Source organism: Crocodylus siamensis, chromosome 4 (genome assembly GCF_052110815.1).
Source record: "Crocodylus siamensis isolate JL-2025a chromosome 4, ASM5211081v1, whole genome shotgun sequence".
In the NCBI taxonomy this organism is placed as follows: Eukaryota; Metazoa; Chordata; order Crocodylia; family Crocodylidae; genus Crocodylus; species Crocodylus siamensis.
The window spans coordinates 118,791,079-118,807,988 of record NC_143398.1 but is presented as its reverse complement, the minus strand read 5'-3'; the positions used below and the strand labels follow the sequence as shown (position 1 = coordinate 118,807,988).

At 40.9% G+C, this 16,910-nt stretch overlaps 1 protein-coding gene across 1 annotated transcript in view; it reads right to left on the bottom strand.

The window, feature by feature from the left end:
• Positions 1 to 16,910, bottom strand: part of PIK3C2G (phosphatidylinositol-4-phosphate 3-kinase catalytic subunit type 2 gamma) — a 367,788-nt gene that overhangs the window by 274,094 nt on the left and 76,784 nt on the right. The window contains exons 10-11 of the mRNA XM_090041603.1: positions 6,640 to 6,835; positions 2,373 to 2,495 (exon numbers count right to left, since the gene is read on the bottom strand). Of these exons, the coding sequence (XP_089897729.1) occupies positions 2,373 to 2,495; positions 6,640 to 6,835 (319 nt within the window). The remainder of the gene's footprint in view (positions 1 to 2,372; positions 2,496 to 6,639; positions 6,836 to 16,910) is intronic.

Below are 16,910 nucleotides of genomic sequence, written 5' to 3'. Positions count from 1 at the left end.
CAAGAATAGTCTGCTGGACTACAACCTCCCAAAAAGGGGAGTTTCCTGTATCAATAGAGCCCCATGGAATAAAAGCACTTAAGAGAATAGATTTTGGTCAGCATGGTACTTCCCATGGGTACTCCTATACGTGACAACCACTTCCTCCCTATTTCATTCTTTAAGATCCAAGACGTGGCAGGCAGGAATTACGAGGAAAAAGGGGGTACTTGGCAGACCCGCTGACACTGGGGAACAAAGCCATCCTGATTTACAGACAAATTCCCAACCTCAAATGTCATCTCTCAAGCAACAGATTAACTAACTCCCATCCTCAGCAAGATACTAGGCCTTGCAGTGGGTCCAAATTCTTGCACTGTCCCCTGTTCTATACAGACCACATCATCACTGGACTGAGTAACAAGTATAATATCTAAGGTTCACTCACCTGCAACTCTACCAGTGTCGCATATGCTAATACTTAATTACAATGCGTCTTTGCTATCTATATTGGACAGACAGGGTGATGCCTACAGGCAAGAATGAAAGAGCACTGATCTGACATCACCTGCAGAAACATACAAAGGCCTGTGGCAGAACACTAACTTCCTTGGACAGTCCATTGCTAACCTCAGGCTATCTGTTCTCAGGCAGCAAAATTCCCCAAACCAGTTTGAATGGTACATCGTGGAACAAGAAATCATCCACAGACTGAGTTGTAGTATGGTTTAAACAGGGATTTTGTGTTCTTGTCTCATTACCTGATTAGCCTTTTTTTCTTTCAGTTCTTTGCTTGTATGCCTCTCCCAGCTCTGTCTGCCTTCCCCTTTCCTATCCATCTACCTCTCCCCCTTCCCACCTTTTGTATTCAAACCACTTTGCTTTATATACTGCTCTAAATGCTGTCCTTTAGCAGCACCCGATGAAGTGAGCTAGAGTTCACAAAAGCTTATGCTTTCTGTATGGCTAGAGACAGAATGTACATGAACTGATTTAAGTAATCAGAAACTAATTCAAACCTGTAACAGAACAGAAGTTCAGTGCACATAAACCAGTTTCAAAATGGCTGAAACTGGTTTAAGATAAACCTGGTTGAATGCAGTATCAGACATAACGGATTTATAGAAACTATGAAACTATGAGTTTGGGTCAAATCAGTTTATGAAACTTCTATCGCAGACCCCTTCCTGTGTTCAAGCTAAATCACAGTCTCCCAGCATCCCAGTATGTTTCCATCCCTGTCTGCACCCCCAGAGAAGCATTGGGAGTGTGGGGAGGCAAGGACTCCCAAGCAAACCCCAGCTGAGGCCATGGAGATTAAACACCCCTTCCTCTTCTCAAATGTACTGCTGGCTGTGACTGTGAACTAGAAAGCCCAGAGGCACCTGGAAGCAGGCCCTGCCTGTGCATGGAAGCAGAAAGAGTCCTGCTGCTGTGAGTCTGGCCTGCAAATCTTAGAGACCTTGAGGGCAGCAGGCAGAGGAAATGAACACACAGTCCATGATGGCTGCGCCTGAGCCACTGCAGGCATGTGGGTGAAATTCCTGAATCAAAAGTAAATGTGTGTCCAGTTGTTTTTCAGTTTAAACTCTGCAGCTTCGACTAACCTGCACAGACTGAATCAATTCAGCCTCGGGCTTCCTGACTATATCTTATTTATCCTATATCTTATTTAGTTAGTCTGTAGGGTGCATATCTGTCCTGCCTTATTCCTGAGGGGTAACACTCTACACAAAAAAGTGTAAGATCAAATACAATTTACAAGCATGTGTGTGTTCATGTAAAAGTCTCTTCGGGGAGCAGAGGAACCTTTATCGCAGAGGCTCCAAGCACCTGCACTGGGTCTGAATAGCTTGAAGCTCAATCTCTGCTCCCTTGCTTTGCGGGTTTTTTGAAGCTTTTCTGCCCTCAGGACTACCCAGTGAGTGAAAACTAGGCATGGCCTGGAGTTGCATTTCCTTTCTCTTTCAGTTTATTTTCAGTGGCAAGAGATATAAAAGTATTGTCCTCAGCCAACATGGCTGCTTTCCCTTCTTCTCTGCCTTTTCTGCTCCCTTCAGATTCCCTGACTAGAGAGAACCATTTTTCACACGGAGATGAAGATGCATAGGATCCTTTTGGTTCAGATGTAACACAGATTCAGGCAGCTTCTATCCTGTACTAGGGCTGAGGATAATGACATGGATTAAAGAAATATGGTTCCAGCTTTTAATCTATCCATTGTCCTTCACTTGATATTGATGCAGCAGCATATTTATAACATTATTGCTGCAAGTCAAGTGAGCTGACAATGTAACTAGAAGACAGTCATGCTGCCCTACATTTTCTGAATCTAATATTCATTGTGTAAAATCATACGGGCAAGAATAGTTCAGAAGAAGATTAACACTTACTTTTCATTCCAGTTTGCCAAGAAAAAGAACGATTTTTTTACTGGTGTATTTTTGCAGTTCCTCATTTGATAGATTGTCTTCCCACCATAAGTTAATGAACAGGAAAAAGAAAAAGCTCTGTAGCTATGAAGAAAATAAAATAAAAATGATTAAGTGCAATTTAACATACCTAATGGACTAAATTCAGGGTTAACTATTCAGAAAACTGGAAGGTTCATTCTTGTTTATAGAAATAAGTTAAATAATGACTCTTATGCTAACATTTTTATAAGAACAGATTATTCCCTTATAGTTGGGTGTCAGAAGTGGTAGTCAGGCAAGGTTCTTTGGGTAGATGTGATATCCTTCCTTAGACCAACTAAAATAATTGGAAAAAAGTTCTTTGCAAGCTTTGGGGCACAAACGCCATTCTTTAGGAACTAGGAAACTCTTCTGCTGTTATCCTTAGACCAACATGACTATAACCAACAACCCTGCAGAAGTGGTAGTCTGAACTTCTGGGTTCTTTCCCAGGCCATGTTACTGCATTATGCCTGATCACTGAAATCAGAAGGAGTTTTGCTATTGACTTTATATGTCAAAAATAAAGCCCTGTGTAGCAAGGCACTAAAGTGCCTGCTACTGATAATGGTAACATGGGCAGCTGCCACTCACCAGGGCAGCAGGTGGGAGTTGTTATGGTGACTAATTGGGTCAGCTGATCGCCAGGGGGCAGGGCCTGGTCTTTATAAACAGAGAAGGCCGAGGCCAGAGTTCAGTTCCCCTGCTGGCAGCCTAGGAGAGAGAAGGAGTTCTGTGCAAGCAAGCTGAACAGAACATTAGAGAAGCTGGGTAGCTGGTGAGCGACTGCTTGGCAGCACTGAGTAGAAGAAACCCTGATGAGGAGATGTGAGAGGGAGCCAGGTTTGCTTGGAACTTATGTTGGAATCCTGGAGGGGGGAGACTTCAGTTATGCTTGGAAGTTATGTTGTAACCCAGGCAGGGGAGATTTTGGGTTCAGTTATTGTTAAGACCGGAGGACTGGGCGAGGCTTTAGGGGTGGAGGAGGCCTCAAGGGGAGCTCCCCAGTAGAAGGGGGATCCCTAGTGCCGCAGGGGTGCTGTGTTGTGGGGTGTCCTGACCCCAGTGGGGGCGACTAGTGGGACAGGCCCAGTGGGGCATATGCCCAGGAAGGCAGGTCTGGAGGCCAGGTAAGGCTAAGGCTGCCTGAACCCCAATCTTGGGAAGCCTGAGTCCGGCATAGAAGGCCCCAGTGCGGGCAGAGTGCAAGAGGCGCAAGCATAGAAGGCCCCGGCATGGGCGGGGCGGCGTGAGCAAGGGCCCCGGCGCGGGCGGGGGTGTGGGCATTGAGCAGGCCTCAGTGGGGCACTGTCTATGGGTGAAAGGCCCCAGGAGGGGGTGCGGATATCGAGCGGGCCCGGGAGGGGGTGAGCGTAGGGCGTAAAGTTAAGTCCCGGCATAGTAAGGCGGGCACTGTGCCAAAGTAGGTAGGAAGGCAGCCTCCCATTAATAACATAAGATCAAAGACGTGGCGGGCGAGATAGAGGGTGCATTCAAGACCCAAGTTGGCACGGGTAGGTAGGGCACTGGGGGAGGTCACGGCACCCCTGGAGGCCGTCCTGCCACACCCTGATTGTACTACTTCAGTAAACAGTAAATTTCTTTGTTGCCTCCATTTCCAAATCTGTAAAGATGGGATAATAAGTACAAAAATACACATTTATTACATGGCGGATGCATTTTTATGATGTGCTGGTGTCTTTAAGATGCTCACCTAATTAGATTTAGTCATAATTAACATTTTGGATTCATATGAAATATCAATGTAAGATTAGGAGACATCATTCCCAAATGGTCAATTTTGGTTCACATTCTGAATGAAAATTGTTAGCATCAGTATAGAGCTAGAATAACAAATGTGAACAACTAATCTGAAAAGATGTAGGGATTCAAGGTTCATATTTTGCCTCTCTTAGAAGAATGGTTGTTGATCTTTTCCATGATTATTCTAAGAACAGTCATAAAATTACTGTACCAGAAATGCTTCTTTTTAGTTCAATGAACAAGGGATTCTGTAGAGAGAATTTTATGGGGAAAAAAGAATTTGATACAGTTCCTGTTTGTCACAATAAAGTATCTTTTTAAATATGACAACAATGTTATTTTAATGTTTCTTTTGCAAACATTTGCAAAAAGAAGATTGTTCAACAAATAATAAGTATTGATAAAACTGAATCCTATGTTTTATTATATAAATAATAGTATTGTACTCTAAAAACTCATGGTGCTTTATAAATCATCTGTGTCCTAATGAACATACATTCTAAGATAAGAGCCAGATCTTATTCTATTTATCTGGCACCTAAGTGGCACCCAAATGCAATCCTATTTCATCTTGCTCAAGTCCCCCCCGCTCCCCCCCCAAAAAGAGAGAGGCAGGTACTAGAGCTGCAGAGAGGAAGACTGAGTTAGCCACTGGATGTTGTAAAGGCTGGAGAGAGGAGAGGGCTATTTAGAAAGAACAAAGAGTCATTTTCTCCTATGCCTATATATGGCGCTCAAGCAATCAGGAGCCTCAAAGGCATAGAAATTTCACATCTTAATGGTAAAACATAGGAATGGTAGAGCCATCTGAAGAAACAGGGCAGTGATTATGAGTCTGTATTGCCTTATTACTCTAAGTAATGCAAATTTTCTCAGATTTTTAATAAACTGCTAATTACAGTTAAATGTTGTATGGTATATTATTTTTGATGATGGTCTAATATAAATGATCCCACTGTTTTTTAATCAGCCATTTGAAATTTAAGCTAAAATGGGAGCAAGGGGAAAATAGTAACAAAAAATTGGAAAATAATATTTCCCCCCATAAAAAGAAATGCCATTATACTGTAATCATTTGCCTTCTCTCAATTGCATGTTGTGGTAAGGGGAAAATTATTCCCTTTAGAAGACATAAAACTAGCCATTTGAAGAGACCACAATTTGAACAAATAAACTATATGGTAGAGATTTTTTTTTTTGATATTTTTATTATAGTTCTCTCCCTCTGATTTGCTCTATGGAGTTTGGTGTATCGGATACACCCAGCCCAATAAAAATATACTTACTTCATCAACATCTATAAACAAAAAATATCAGTACTGATATAAAAGACAGGCTAACTTGCTTAATTGAGTAAGTCGTAAGTTCAAGCATGAGAAGTTCATAAGTTCAGTATTTTAAATGTTTGTCTAACAAATTGACTAGTAGGCAGTTTTAATCCAAGCATATATGACTAAGATGTGTAATACTAATACTAAATATAATCTTATGAAAATGTAAGTGCTAATACAGAAGACATCTATTCTGAGGCTCGACCCTGACCCAACTGGAAAGAGGAAGGCACCCTCAACTGAAAAGGGGAAGATGCCCTTATTATGATGATGACAATCGCAAGAGATAATTATAACTAACAAAAAAATATGTAACGATGACTAACCTCATTATACCATATGTAAAGCAAACGTATAAATATAGAAGGTCAAACACCTCTCGGGGTAGCTCTCCGCCCATAAGTTGGGAGTCTACCCTTATGCAGAAGTAATAAAAAAAAAAAATTATTGCTGGCACTCTCACGTCTCTTGAGTAATGTTATCACGGCTAGTGCCCACGACGCAAGCCAGGTTGCCCTTTCCTTTTTGGGCAGCTAACTCAGGTTTTGCTGACAGTATACATGGTTAGTCTGGTAAGCATGGTGTAAATAAGTCTACTCTGAATACAAGGGGTAACACTGCATTCAGATTTCATGTAAGCTAGGATAGTTCTCATTGGCTCCATTAAAAAGGGTTCAGCCCAGAGTTGCTCACAGTCCTAGAACCATATTCATATTTATTCCTAGCCTTTGGCCAGGGCTGTCCCTAGGGATGGGCAAGTGGGGTGGCTGCCCCAGGCCCTGCTCTCTGAGGGGCCCTGAGGACAGTCCTGTACAGGCCTTGCTGCAGGGCAATTTTCTTACTCAAAATAGATTTAAACTTAACCCAAGCTATTTTGGTGGCATCTCAAAAGATCTTTCTTGGGTGCAGCAATCACTATAAGGGATAGAGGATCACAGAATCATAGAAAATTTGGGTTGGAAGGAACCTCAGAAGGTCATGTAGTCCAACCTCCTGCTCAAAGTAGAACCATCCCCAACATAAAATTATAGAACATTATGGTTGGAAGAGGTCTCAGGAGGTCATCTGAGGATGCAGGACCTCTTTTTAGGTATACTATTAACACCTCTTACCTTTTCATCCAGGCTTCGGGGATGTTATGGGCTGCATAAATAATGAAGCCAAGCTGGGAATCCAGGTTGACATCAGCACACACAGGGCTGCTAGGGATTACTGCAGACTGAAAATTTGTATCAAAGCTTCTGCTGTAAATATAGATGAGGTGGGAGATGGCTGCAGACAGCTCTGTCACAACGTTCTCTATTAAGACTGTGGGGAGAAAAGTAAATAAAGGTTAGCAACAGGTCATCTATGAAGAAGCATATTTATCTTAAGCCATCGATGATGGCTTTGAAATTCTGCCTAATAAAATTTAATTAAAATGACATAACCAACCTAGTGAAGTCAATTAGCCATCTGTGCTGCAGAAACTAGCCTTAGCTCTTTTCTGGTATTTATCATCAACAGTCTTTTATTACAGTATTGTCACATGACAGCATTTGCAGAGGAAGACTTTGCAAACTACACTAAATCTGTGTGCTTCAGATGTGTTAATTTAAGTGTCTAATTCTATAATACTAATTCTCAGTCTGTGAGGGTATTTGTTATTTAGTTGTTCTGTAAACTCTGCAGCTATGCAGTTCTTTTATCCAGGGCAATTGGCAACACAGTGGATGTGGTAAAAATAGTGCAAGAATCTACGTTTAATACACCTATATGTTAATAATTGATGCAACTGTATTTGCATATGCAACAGACAATGAAACAAAACCCAGAGGAGATTTCCACCTATTGACTCCTCTGTGAAATCCTATGAAATATGGACTTTCACTTCTACCCAGCAGAACTTTTATAATCTTTTCTCTAATGCCTGATGAGGGGTATTCATGCCCCAAAGCTTGCAATTAAAGACATTTTTAGGAAAAAATCTTGTTGGTCTAATAAAAGATATGATATCTACTAGGGATCCTGTTTGCCCTTTCCTCTGGACATATACTTCTACATCTTGGATATCCAATAGCTGTAGTTAACAGTCAGACCATAGTGTTGGGTGCAGAAATATTTGAATGGGTTGTGAGATAAGTATATCTAACATAGGGCTATACTCTCATTTGCATCAGACCTTTTCTCACATAGCTCCAGTTTTCCCTTGCTCTGTTTCTGTACTCACTGGGTACGTACAGTTAAGTCAATCTAAAGTCCAGGTGTGCAGGTTTTAAGCCCTGATGTGCAGGTATTCAGAGGGCTTAAATCATCCTAAAATTGATACGCACCATCTAAAATTAGTTCACCTTAGAGGTGAACTAACTTTCAACTGACCTAAATTACCTCAATCTAAAATGAATTAACCTGCTTTAGTGAATGCCTGTACCTGTTCACAGCACAGCTCCAGGGCTGGGAAATCCCAGCCACTAAACCCAGCCATAGGGCTGTGTTGTTTGACTGGCCTATTTTTAGCCCTCCCCTCCCCCAGCCCCAGTCATAGATCCACCAACCTCTGCCACAGACCTGCCAGCCCCTACCCCCTCAATTTACTTAACTTGGGCTGCCAATGCTGCTTATGGCAGTGGTGAACGCCTATATACATTACTCCCAGTTTAGGCTTAGGCAGCTTAAAGTAAGCCACGCAAACCTAAAACAAGTACTATAAATGCTTCTTCATACCCACTGGCTGTCTGCTTTCTACATTATTACAGCAGGCAAGTAACCCCTCCCTTTTGTTGTAAGGGCTCTGTAAAAAACCTCTTTGTAGATTCTTGGTGATAGGGGACATGCTGAGAAAGAAAGGGGAGTATCAGAGCTTACACTTCAGGTATTGTTGTTTTTTCTAGACCAGACCATGCCATATTGTCACTAGAGTTGTAAATGTTCCCCACCAATATATCTTCCAGTTTACTGGCAATTAAAAAATCCAGATACAAGGGCCACACTTGCCACCAGGCCCCACCTTCCTGTTGTCCTCTCTATACCACATGAGAGTCAAAGGGTAGATATAAAGCCCTTGCAACAGGGCTATTACAACCAAGACATTGCCTGTGCTTGTGATATTTCTGAGACTCAGAAATGTCTGGAGTGGCATAAAGGGCACAAACTGGGATGCAGAATTACAGTCTGCATCTGGAGCAAATGCCCTGTTCAATCAAACTAGCTACATCACTTTTCTTCCAGCAATTTTCCTAAAAGATCACTGACATTTTACTCATCAAAACCCTTGCTGAAGATATCTTACCTTTAAACTACCAAATAGAAAATCTGGACACTAAAAAAATGCTTGTCAAAACATCACAATGTAAATTCTAAGCAGTCTGATGTTACCACCATCTTTTCAATGACCATACACTGCTCAACTGGAAACCTCTTGAAAAAGAGTCTTTGTTTCCTTGCATTTGCCTCTAAAGTACCATATGTATACATGGCACTGCACAAAATAATGTAACAAATATGATCAAAATATAATGAAATAAAAAGAAAAAAAGATAGACAGGCAAGCAAGCAGACCACTTTATGTTATAATTTTCTCCAAGAATGATTAATATTTGAAGTTCCAAAAGAAGACACAAACATCTATAATATACCTATTTCCTCAGTACTAAAGCACAGGGGATATTTATTTTTGACCCTGACTAATTTTCAACACTGAACTGAGAGGATCAATATCCCTTCCAATTTTAGCAGACATAGTATAAGTGTAGATGATAAATGTTTATACTGGGGTATACATTTTTGCAACATTTTCAAAATCTCAACAGGATAAACACCCATATATTATAAATCACATTTGATTCTTTTCTTCCCTGCTAAGAGTTTATCATCTTGACATATCTTATCTTTGTTCATCTGTCCGTACCCTAAGATTGCATCCCTTGTCTCAGTTTAACTGCTCTGTGCTGGACTTCACTTCTTTATAGTCTCATAATTACAATGCAGGTCCAAATGTCAATATGCATGGGCACCTGGGGTAAAATTTTGTTATCTATGGACCTGAATCAGCAGAGTGCTTTTGTGTATGCTTTGCTTGAATGACATGACAGCTCACTGACATAATGAGACTGGAATGCATTCTTAGGTGCTTTTGCTGAACAGAGACCTAACATCTAACACCTCTGCCAACTACAAAGTTGTCCAGTAAAAGATATTACATCTCATTTGACAAATTTAGCCAACAGAGAGCTGTCTGGATGCAAGTACTGGCATTTAGGAGGGCACTGGACTCTTCACTGATCTGAAGTTTGTAAAGATGATGCAAACTTGAAACCTTTACACGTCATCAGTCCTAGAGAAATCAAAGGCTGCAAGATAAAGCCTAAAATAACTATAATTTTCAGGCTTTTCTCATTTCCTCATAAAAAGCTGTAAAACTGCTCAGAAAGAGCATAAAATTCCTGCTGCTGTAAGCCATCACTTGTTGAAACATATCTTTTGGCCATTCAGCATTTCTTGGCTAGTCACATGTTGCAAGCTCTAGGGCAACGTAATATACGGAGAACAAGAGAATATGCCCTATTTATCAAACAAACCATGTCAAGGAGAGAGTACTTCTTGCAATATCTGGATGAGCTTCATGATAATAGCACTCTCAATTTATATACTGATGAAAGAATTATGGTATATTAAAATCAGCACTTCAGAGCTGAAGTGTGACTTCTGGAAAAGTCTCTATTGGTTGGACTAGCCTTGCAAAAATCACCATACAGTCATAAAGTTACCTCAACCACCCTTCAGGTGGTAGGGGGGGAAAATCTGAAAATGTGCTATTTTACATGACAGAAAAATTAGAAAGTACAAGGCAAGCAGATGAGCAGAATTTCACATGGCTATACTAAATATTGTATACCAAATATATCTTGCAGGTGAGCAGACTGGTTTAGGTCTCAGAGTCAGAACTGAATGGAAAATGTTCCAAAAAAAGAAAAGCACCGGTGCTTCTTCCATCATAATGACTTAGAATATTTTATGGCATCTTATCCCATATTTTGAGTACAGCTGGTTAGAATTGTTTCTCCAAAATACATTTTTCTGTTGGGAAAATGATAGTTGATTGCAACCACAATTTTTCACAGACATATATTGATTTTGACAAAAATGTCAGCGCCAGGATGGAATATCTTATCAAAACTAGAGAGTGACATCACAAATAAGGACCTTAAATGCCATTGGGCTATTATGGAGTGGATTTCTCTCTCTTCTTGTCACTTTTTTCATGATAAAACTGCAATAGATATAGTTTTAGTTCTGATATTGTGAAAAGCTCACATTTTTAACAAAAATAGAGTTCTTGTTTTCTGAGCAGTCATAATTTTGGGAAAATGTGTGAAGAATTTCTAAAGAGCAACATTAAGACTAATGTGAGAGTGAGTAGTAGGCACACATTTCCCTAGACACAGGTTCATTTGTCTTGTATTTTTTTACTTCTGGTTCAAATTTGAATTTAAAATCCCTCTGCAGCTTCTTAGATGGAGTCAGCTATTTCTTCCCCATTCTCACGTATTAAGCAAGGCATCAATTAACAAAATTAGAGACACAAACAGCTTAGCAAGTTTGCAAGCATCTATTACTCACAATAGCTGGTCAGCATCTTTTTTTAACTATATTTTATAAGATGTTATATAGGATTTGATGCAGTACATCAGTACTGCTTTGCACATGGAACATCCCAGAGGTCTGGAGCAGTGCTATGCCAATCATAGCAATGTGGTCAGCCACAACTGTGGCGGCAGCTATTTTTGCAAGCTCCAAAGAGGTGCTTATGGCTGCTACCATGGTCACCCCTGTTATAATACTATATAGAGTGAATTAACTGGAATAAATGTAGTAATTCTAATATAATAAAAGGCTTAGTCTGTCTGTCTGTCCATAACACTTCTGGCCAACTGTGCATGCACTGCCAAGAGGGTGGGTGGCGATTGGCTGCATGGCCTGGGCTGAATGGGACCAAGTTTGTGCTGCTGCTGGGAAAGTTTGGCAGTGGCGAACATGCCCCAACCATGCAAGCTTTGGGTTTTCCACTCCCACCTCCCTGTCCGAGGGCTAAGGAGGCCATCACGGTGGCGGCACCCCCAGCACAGCGGATGGGGGTGGGGGGAGGCAGGCAGGGAGGGAGGGCGAACAGAGGGGAGGCAGGCAGACAGGGAGTGGCGGAGTGGGGAATTGGCTCAGACCTGGAGCAGCAGGGGAGGGCTGGGTGGAGTTGGGTCAGACCCGAAGTGGCTGAGGGGAGGGAGGAGAAGCGGGGAGTGGAGTTGGACCCAAAGTAGTGGCGGGGGAAGGAGCATGGAGTAGGGCTGGACCTTGAGTCGTAGCGGGGGAGTGGGGTCGGACCCGAAGGGGAGGTGGGGGGGGGAGTGGGGTCTGCCCCAAGGCATCGAGAAGGGACTGGGGGTAGAGCAGAGCCAGATGAGGAGCAGCTGGGGGTGAGGGGGTGCAGCAGGGCTGGACCCAGAGTGGTGGGAGGGGGGAACGTGGGGGGCACAGGGCTATGTCCCCTTCACCCTCCTCCCCCACTGTCATTCTTGATGGGCAATTTGCTAGTATAAAATATTAAGCCATGTACCCACTAGCATTACCCTCTAGGTTTTGGAAAGCATATACCAGTTTATTATTTTTCCTAACAGTATTTGCTTGCTTGCTTCCAGTTCTATTATTATATTTCTGCCTACTGTTTCAGTCTGAGACTTTCTGTCAGCATGGGGATTGTGTTGTTGCAGTAGTAGGTTATGTCAGCTGTGTGCATGCTAAACATGCCCTCTGTGCTCCTGTACATGCACTCTCTCCAGGTACAGTATGCATATTTCTTGAATGGATTAACTGAATCCCAGAGAAAAGCTTCAAACTCTGGTAAAATCTGAGGACACAAGATTAAAGCTGCTCCTCCCCAGGTGTTATAAAAAAGGCAAAGCAAGGCCCTTGAATACAATTCCTAAACCTAATAGCCTAACTGAAACAAAGGTAAACTCTTTTAGCATTGTAATAATAATAAAAAGGCATGGTATTAAATTTGTGTAAAAAATAAATAAATTGGAACCTCCAGCTATTCTCATGAAGTTCCAGCACAGATTTGAGCTCTGATTCATTCTCATCATTCCTACTGACTGGAGAGATTTAAAAAGCCCCTAAAACACATAGGAATGATAAAATAATCTTTCATTATAATGCCACATTAGCTTATACCCACCTGTCCAGGTCATGAGATGTGGAAAGAACCTCAGTTTTACCAGTCTGGTCTTTTGCATACATATATGCTACCCTGTTATCGCCATCTTGAACACAAGTAAATAGCTTTTCTGCAAAGCAACAGTAAGTCAAAAAACTTCAGGAGCGATTTAGAAAGGTGAAATATTATGGAGTGGAGCTGACTGAACAAAATTTATTTATATTTATTTGGTCTTTTCTTCTAAGGAAGAAGTTTCAGAGAAAGCTTATACCAGATTTCCATGTTTTTTTAGCAAGGCACAAAACAAAATTCTTTTTTTATTTAAAAACCCAGAAAACTTCTAAAAACACCCCAGCTGACTTCCTGCCCTTCAGGCAGGGGGCTGTACTAGATGATCTTCTGAGGTCCCTTACAACCCTAATATCTATCAAACTATGAAACATTTGGGAAAGAAAAATCTTGATTTGCCATTACTTTTGAGGTTTTTTTTTTTTTTTTTTTTTTTAAGTATTTACCATGTTCTTCCAGAAATTATCATCACATTCCAGTGAGGTGAGGATTTATCAAATTTGTCCTTTTTAAAGTTTCATTAAAATGTCAACAATTCTACACAGTCAAGATATCCCAGCTTCTATATACCTGAGAAAAATAAAAGAAAAGGTACTTCCAGAAGCATAAAGACAGATGTTGCCACTTGACCAGGTGTAAGCTAGAATTTCTGGAATGTCTCCAAAGCATGTATTGACAGAATCCCAATTCTCTTAGATTTGATGAAATCACTGCCTGAAGTCATGCATCTGCAACTGCTGTATAGTCATTCATTTGTCAGTGTGTCAAAGAAGATGCATAAGCTGAGCGTAGTATATTCTGAGTGTAGTAAGTGTGTTTTTCCACACTTTAGACTTGTATCAAACCACAAAGCTAACTTTTTATTTAATTTGAATACTCCTATTCTGTATTTTATGGAAATATTCTTTGCTGTAAATAGGCAAGAAAGTCTAGAAATAGTACTCTCTCACCACAAATAGTAAGAAGGAAAAGGAAGTTTAAGTAGGAAAGGTTTAATAAGAATAGACTAAAAAATAAAGATAGATTGATCAAAATGTGATATGAATAGTTTGTCCTGGATTTAATTTATTTGTATTTCTTTGCATTAAAATTCAGTGGAGTAAATGAGTCCACGGTCAAAAGTGATAAGATGAACATGTCACTGTGTAACACTGAAGAATTCAATAAGGTTTGGGCTTTATTTCAGGGTCCTTGACCTGTTTAATTAATGTAAACACAACTCATATCAGAAATAATTTTTTTTTTAAACCTTTAAAGGCAAATCCCTACCCCCCCCAAAACCCAGAAATAGTTTAAATGTAAAGTGTTAAAAGACTCTATTTTAACACCATCTCCTATTCTCTTTCCCATTAGCTGTACAGAGTTTTTATAATGCACGGACAGAGAGAAACTGGTTCAGTCTTTTAGTATGTATTGAGGAAAGTAATACCAATTCTTTATGCGGAAAAGAGGGAAAATAGTTTAAATGTGCTGAACCTGTTGTCCTTAAGAGTACAATCCTATTTCATTGAAGAAACACATGCATGAAAGGCAAGAACAGCCAAGGCAGGAAGTGAAGAAACTGGGAGAATGCAGAGATTCCCTGGTGCAAATTCTTATTTGCAGACTCACTGCTTGAGAAAGGCAAGCAGAGCACACAATCTTATCAGCCATTCTGAACAACCTACACTTGCATTTAGGCTTTTGCAGATGATTTTTGGCTGACTCTGTAGTCACAGTTTTATGGCAGTGTTAAAATATAAGCGGTCTTAGATGACAAAGACTCTTTAGCAGAAGGCAGAGAGAGAAAAAAAGAGAAGAAATATGGGTGGGAAGGATAAGAAGAGGAGAAGAAAAGGGAAAATTCAGGAAAAAGTCTCACGTTACAGGTGGTCTGTGGGACTTAATTATACCTGGTAGAGGTGACAATGTCACCTCTTTGGCTTGGCCAGGATCAGGATATTCTGATAAAGGCCCAAGAAACCCAGAAGACAGGAAGGTGAGTCATGGTGGTAAAGGTCACTTCCCTTCCAGCTCTTGGGGGGCAATTTCAAGTAATGTTTCCCCCCAGGCGAGCTTGCCAAATTAAAGGTGTAGGTGGAAGAGTCCATCCTCACATGATTTGTTTGCTATCAAGTCTGGTTTTAGTCTGCTGATTTCCAGTCTGGTCCTCTTCATATTGAACAGACATTATTTTACATTCCCTTGTTTGGAGCAGGAGCCTTTTCTGTGTGGACTAATTTGGTTGTTCTATTTTAATTTTTTGATGACTTTTAGAAAGAATGTTATGGAACAGGCCGAGCTGGACTCCAGCAACGTGGAAAACAGGCTGACAGGTTCTGACTTGCCATCAGTAAGGTGCAGCTAATAAAGTACATTACAGAATGGATTCTGCAATTAAAGGTGTGCTGTCAACTGCAAAATGCTGGTGCTTTCTGACATAAATGAAAAGGTGTGGTCAACCAGAGAGCCAAATTTCTGCTAAGATCTCGTATATTACTCAACAAACCAGATATTTCTTGAGAAAGATGCTGATACAGTAAAGCCTAAGCTTGTAAACCATCCTTAGGTAGAGAAATGCTTCAGAGTATTACCCTGCAGATTTTTTGAAGGGAGTGTGCAGGAAGAGGTACATGTGCATCAAGGGTAGGTGGTGAATGGTAGGCTGGTGAGAAGCGGCTAGTATTTACTTCAGATTTGGATGCAGCCGATTTGGGGACAGTGATTCAATTTAGTGATCTGAATCACTATCCTGAATCGAATCGGCCAAATCTCCAGATTGGCCCCATCCCCCATCTACTTTCAGTGGCTGTCCCTCCCATTCTTCCAGCTCCCGTTTTTTTGAAAAAAAAACCCCTACTCACCAGTTGGTTCCAGGCGGGGGGTAGGGGGGTGATCCCCACTGCCCCCCACTGGCTCATGCTGGCCCAAGGCCACTGCAGCAGCGAGTTCAAGTTTTTGTTTGTTTGTTTTTTTGAAGAGCCTACTCCTCTAGCCCCCCCTCTCCTGCCCCTTATTTACCAGCATGGAGTCTGGGTCCAGCTCCCTGCTGCAGCCAGTGGGAACTGCCTAAATCTCCGAATCTCCCTGAATCTTTTCTGAATCAATTCAGAGAGCTTCGAATCGTTTCAGGCCCTTTAATTGGTCTCCTGATTCGATTCGGATCAGAGATTTGGCCACCTAATTGAACTGAATCAGCACCCAAAGCTTCACACAGTCCTAGTGAACAGCCCTTTACTGATTTTTGTAACCTTTAGCAACATGTTGCCATACCTAGAAAGCTTAGCAATGAATGCTTTCAAGAGGGAGGAAGAATGGTCTCCTCATGTGTTCATGTATGTTTCCCTCTCCCCTATGCTCAGGAGCATTTTCTTCAGGTAGAGACATATGAGCCATCTATATATAATATTGCTCATATGTCTTCAGTACTGCTACTGAATTTTGAAAAGTGCTGGAATGATCAGCCTGATATTTAAAATCTTGTTTATCTTTGGATAGATTCAGTACAGGCACCAGAGGTATAAGCTGCCCTGGTACTACCCTGCTATCATATCTTATCCCTGATCAAAACTATCTCTGGATTTGAAGGGTTTGCATATTCTTTGCTGCAATTCAGTTCTTGGCCTCTCAGACAAGTGTGACAAACAGTTTTTTGTTTTGGCATCATGGATATTCATCTTTCAGAAAATTAATATTACTAGTTAATTTTACATAGGCCATGAAAATGATATCAGATAGTAAACATTTCCAGTCACTACTGAAGTGGTTTGCTTTCAGATGAAGGCCTAAAAATAGATGGTTATGTGCCAGCATCCATTACCCATGTCCTAGATCCCTTAAAATGATATTACTAGCATATCAACATCAAAGCGTATTGGAGCTGTGTAGAAGTGTCAGAGAAAATTTAACTTTCAAACTTCACCATAACATCTCATTTTTCCTTTTTCCTTTTTTCCCCCAGAAAAAGGAAGATTAAGAGACAATCTCTAAAATGGGGCATAATCTACTTTGCTTTCCAATATGCCACTACATATAATTATCTTGTCTAAGGTGCCAAAAATAGTGACTTGGTTCTCAATATTTTATCTCTAAAATGAACCTAAGATGACATTCTACATTGTTCATATTTTTATCCATTCTCTTCTT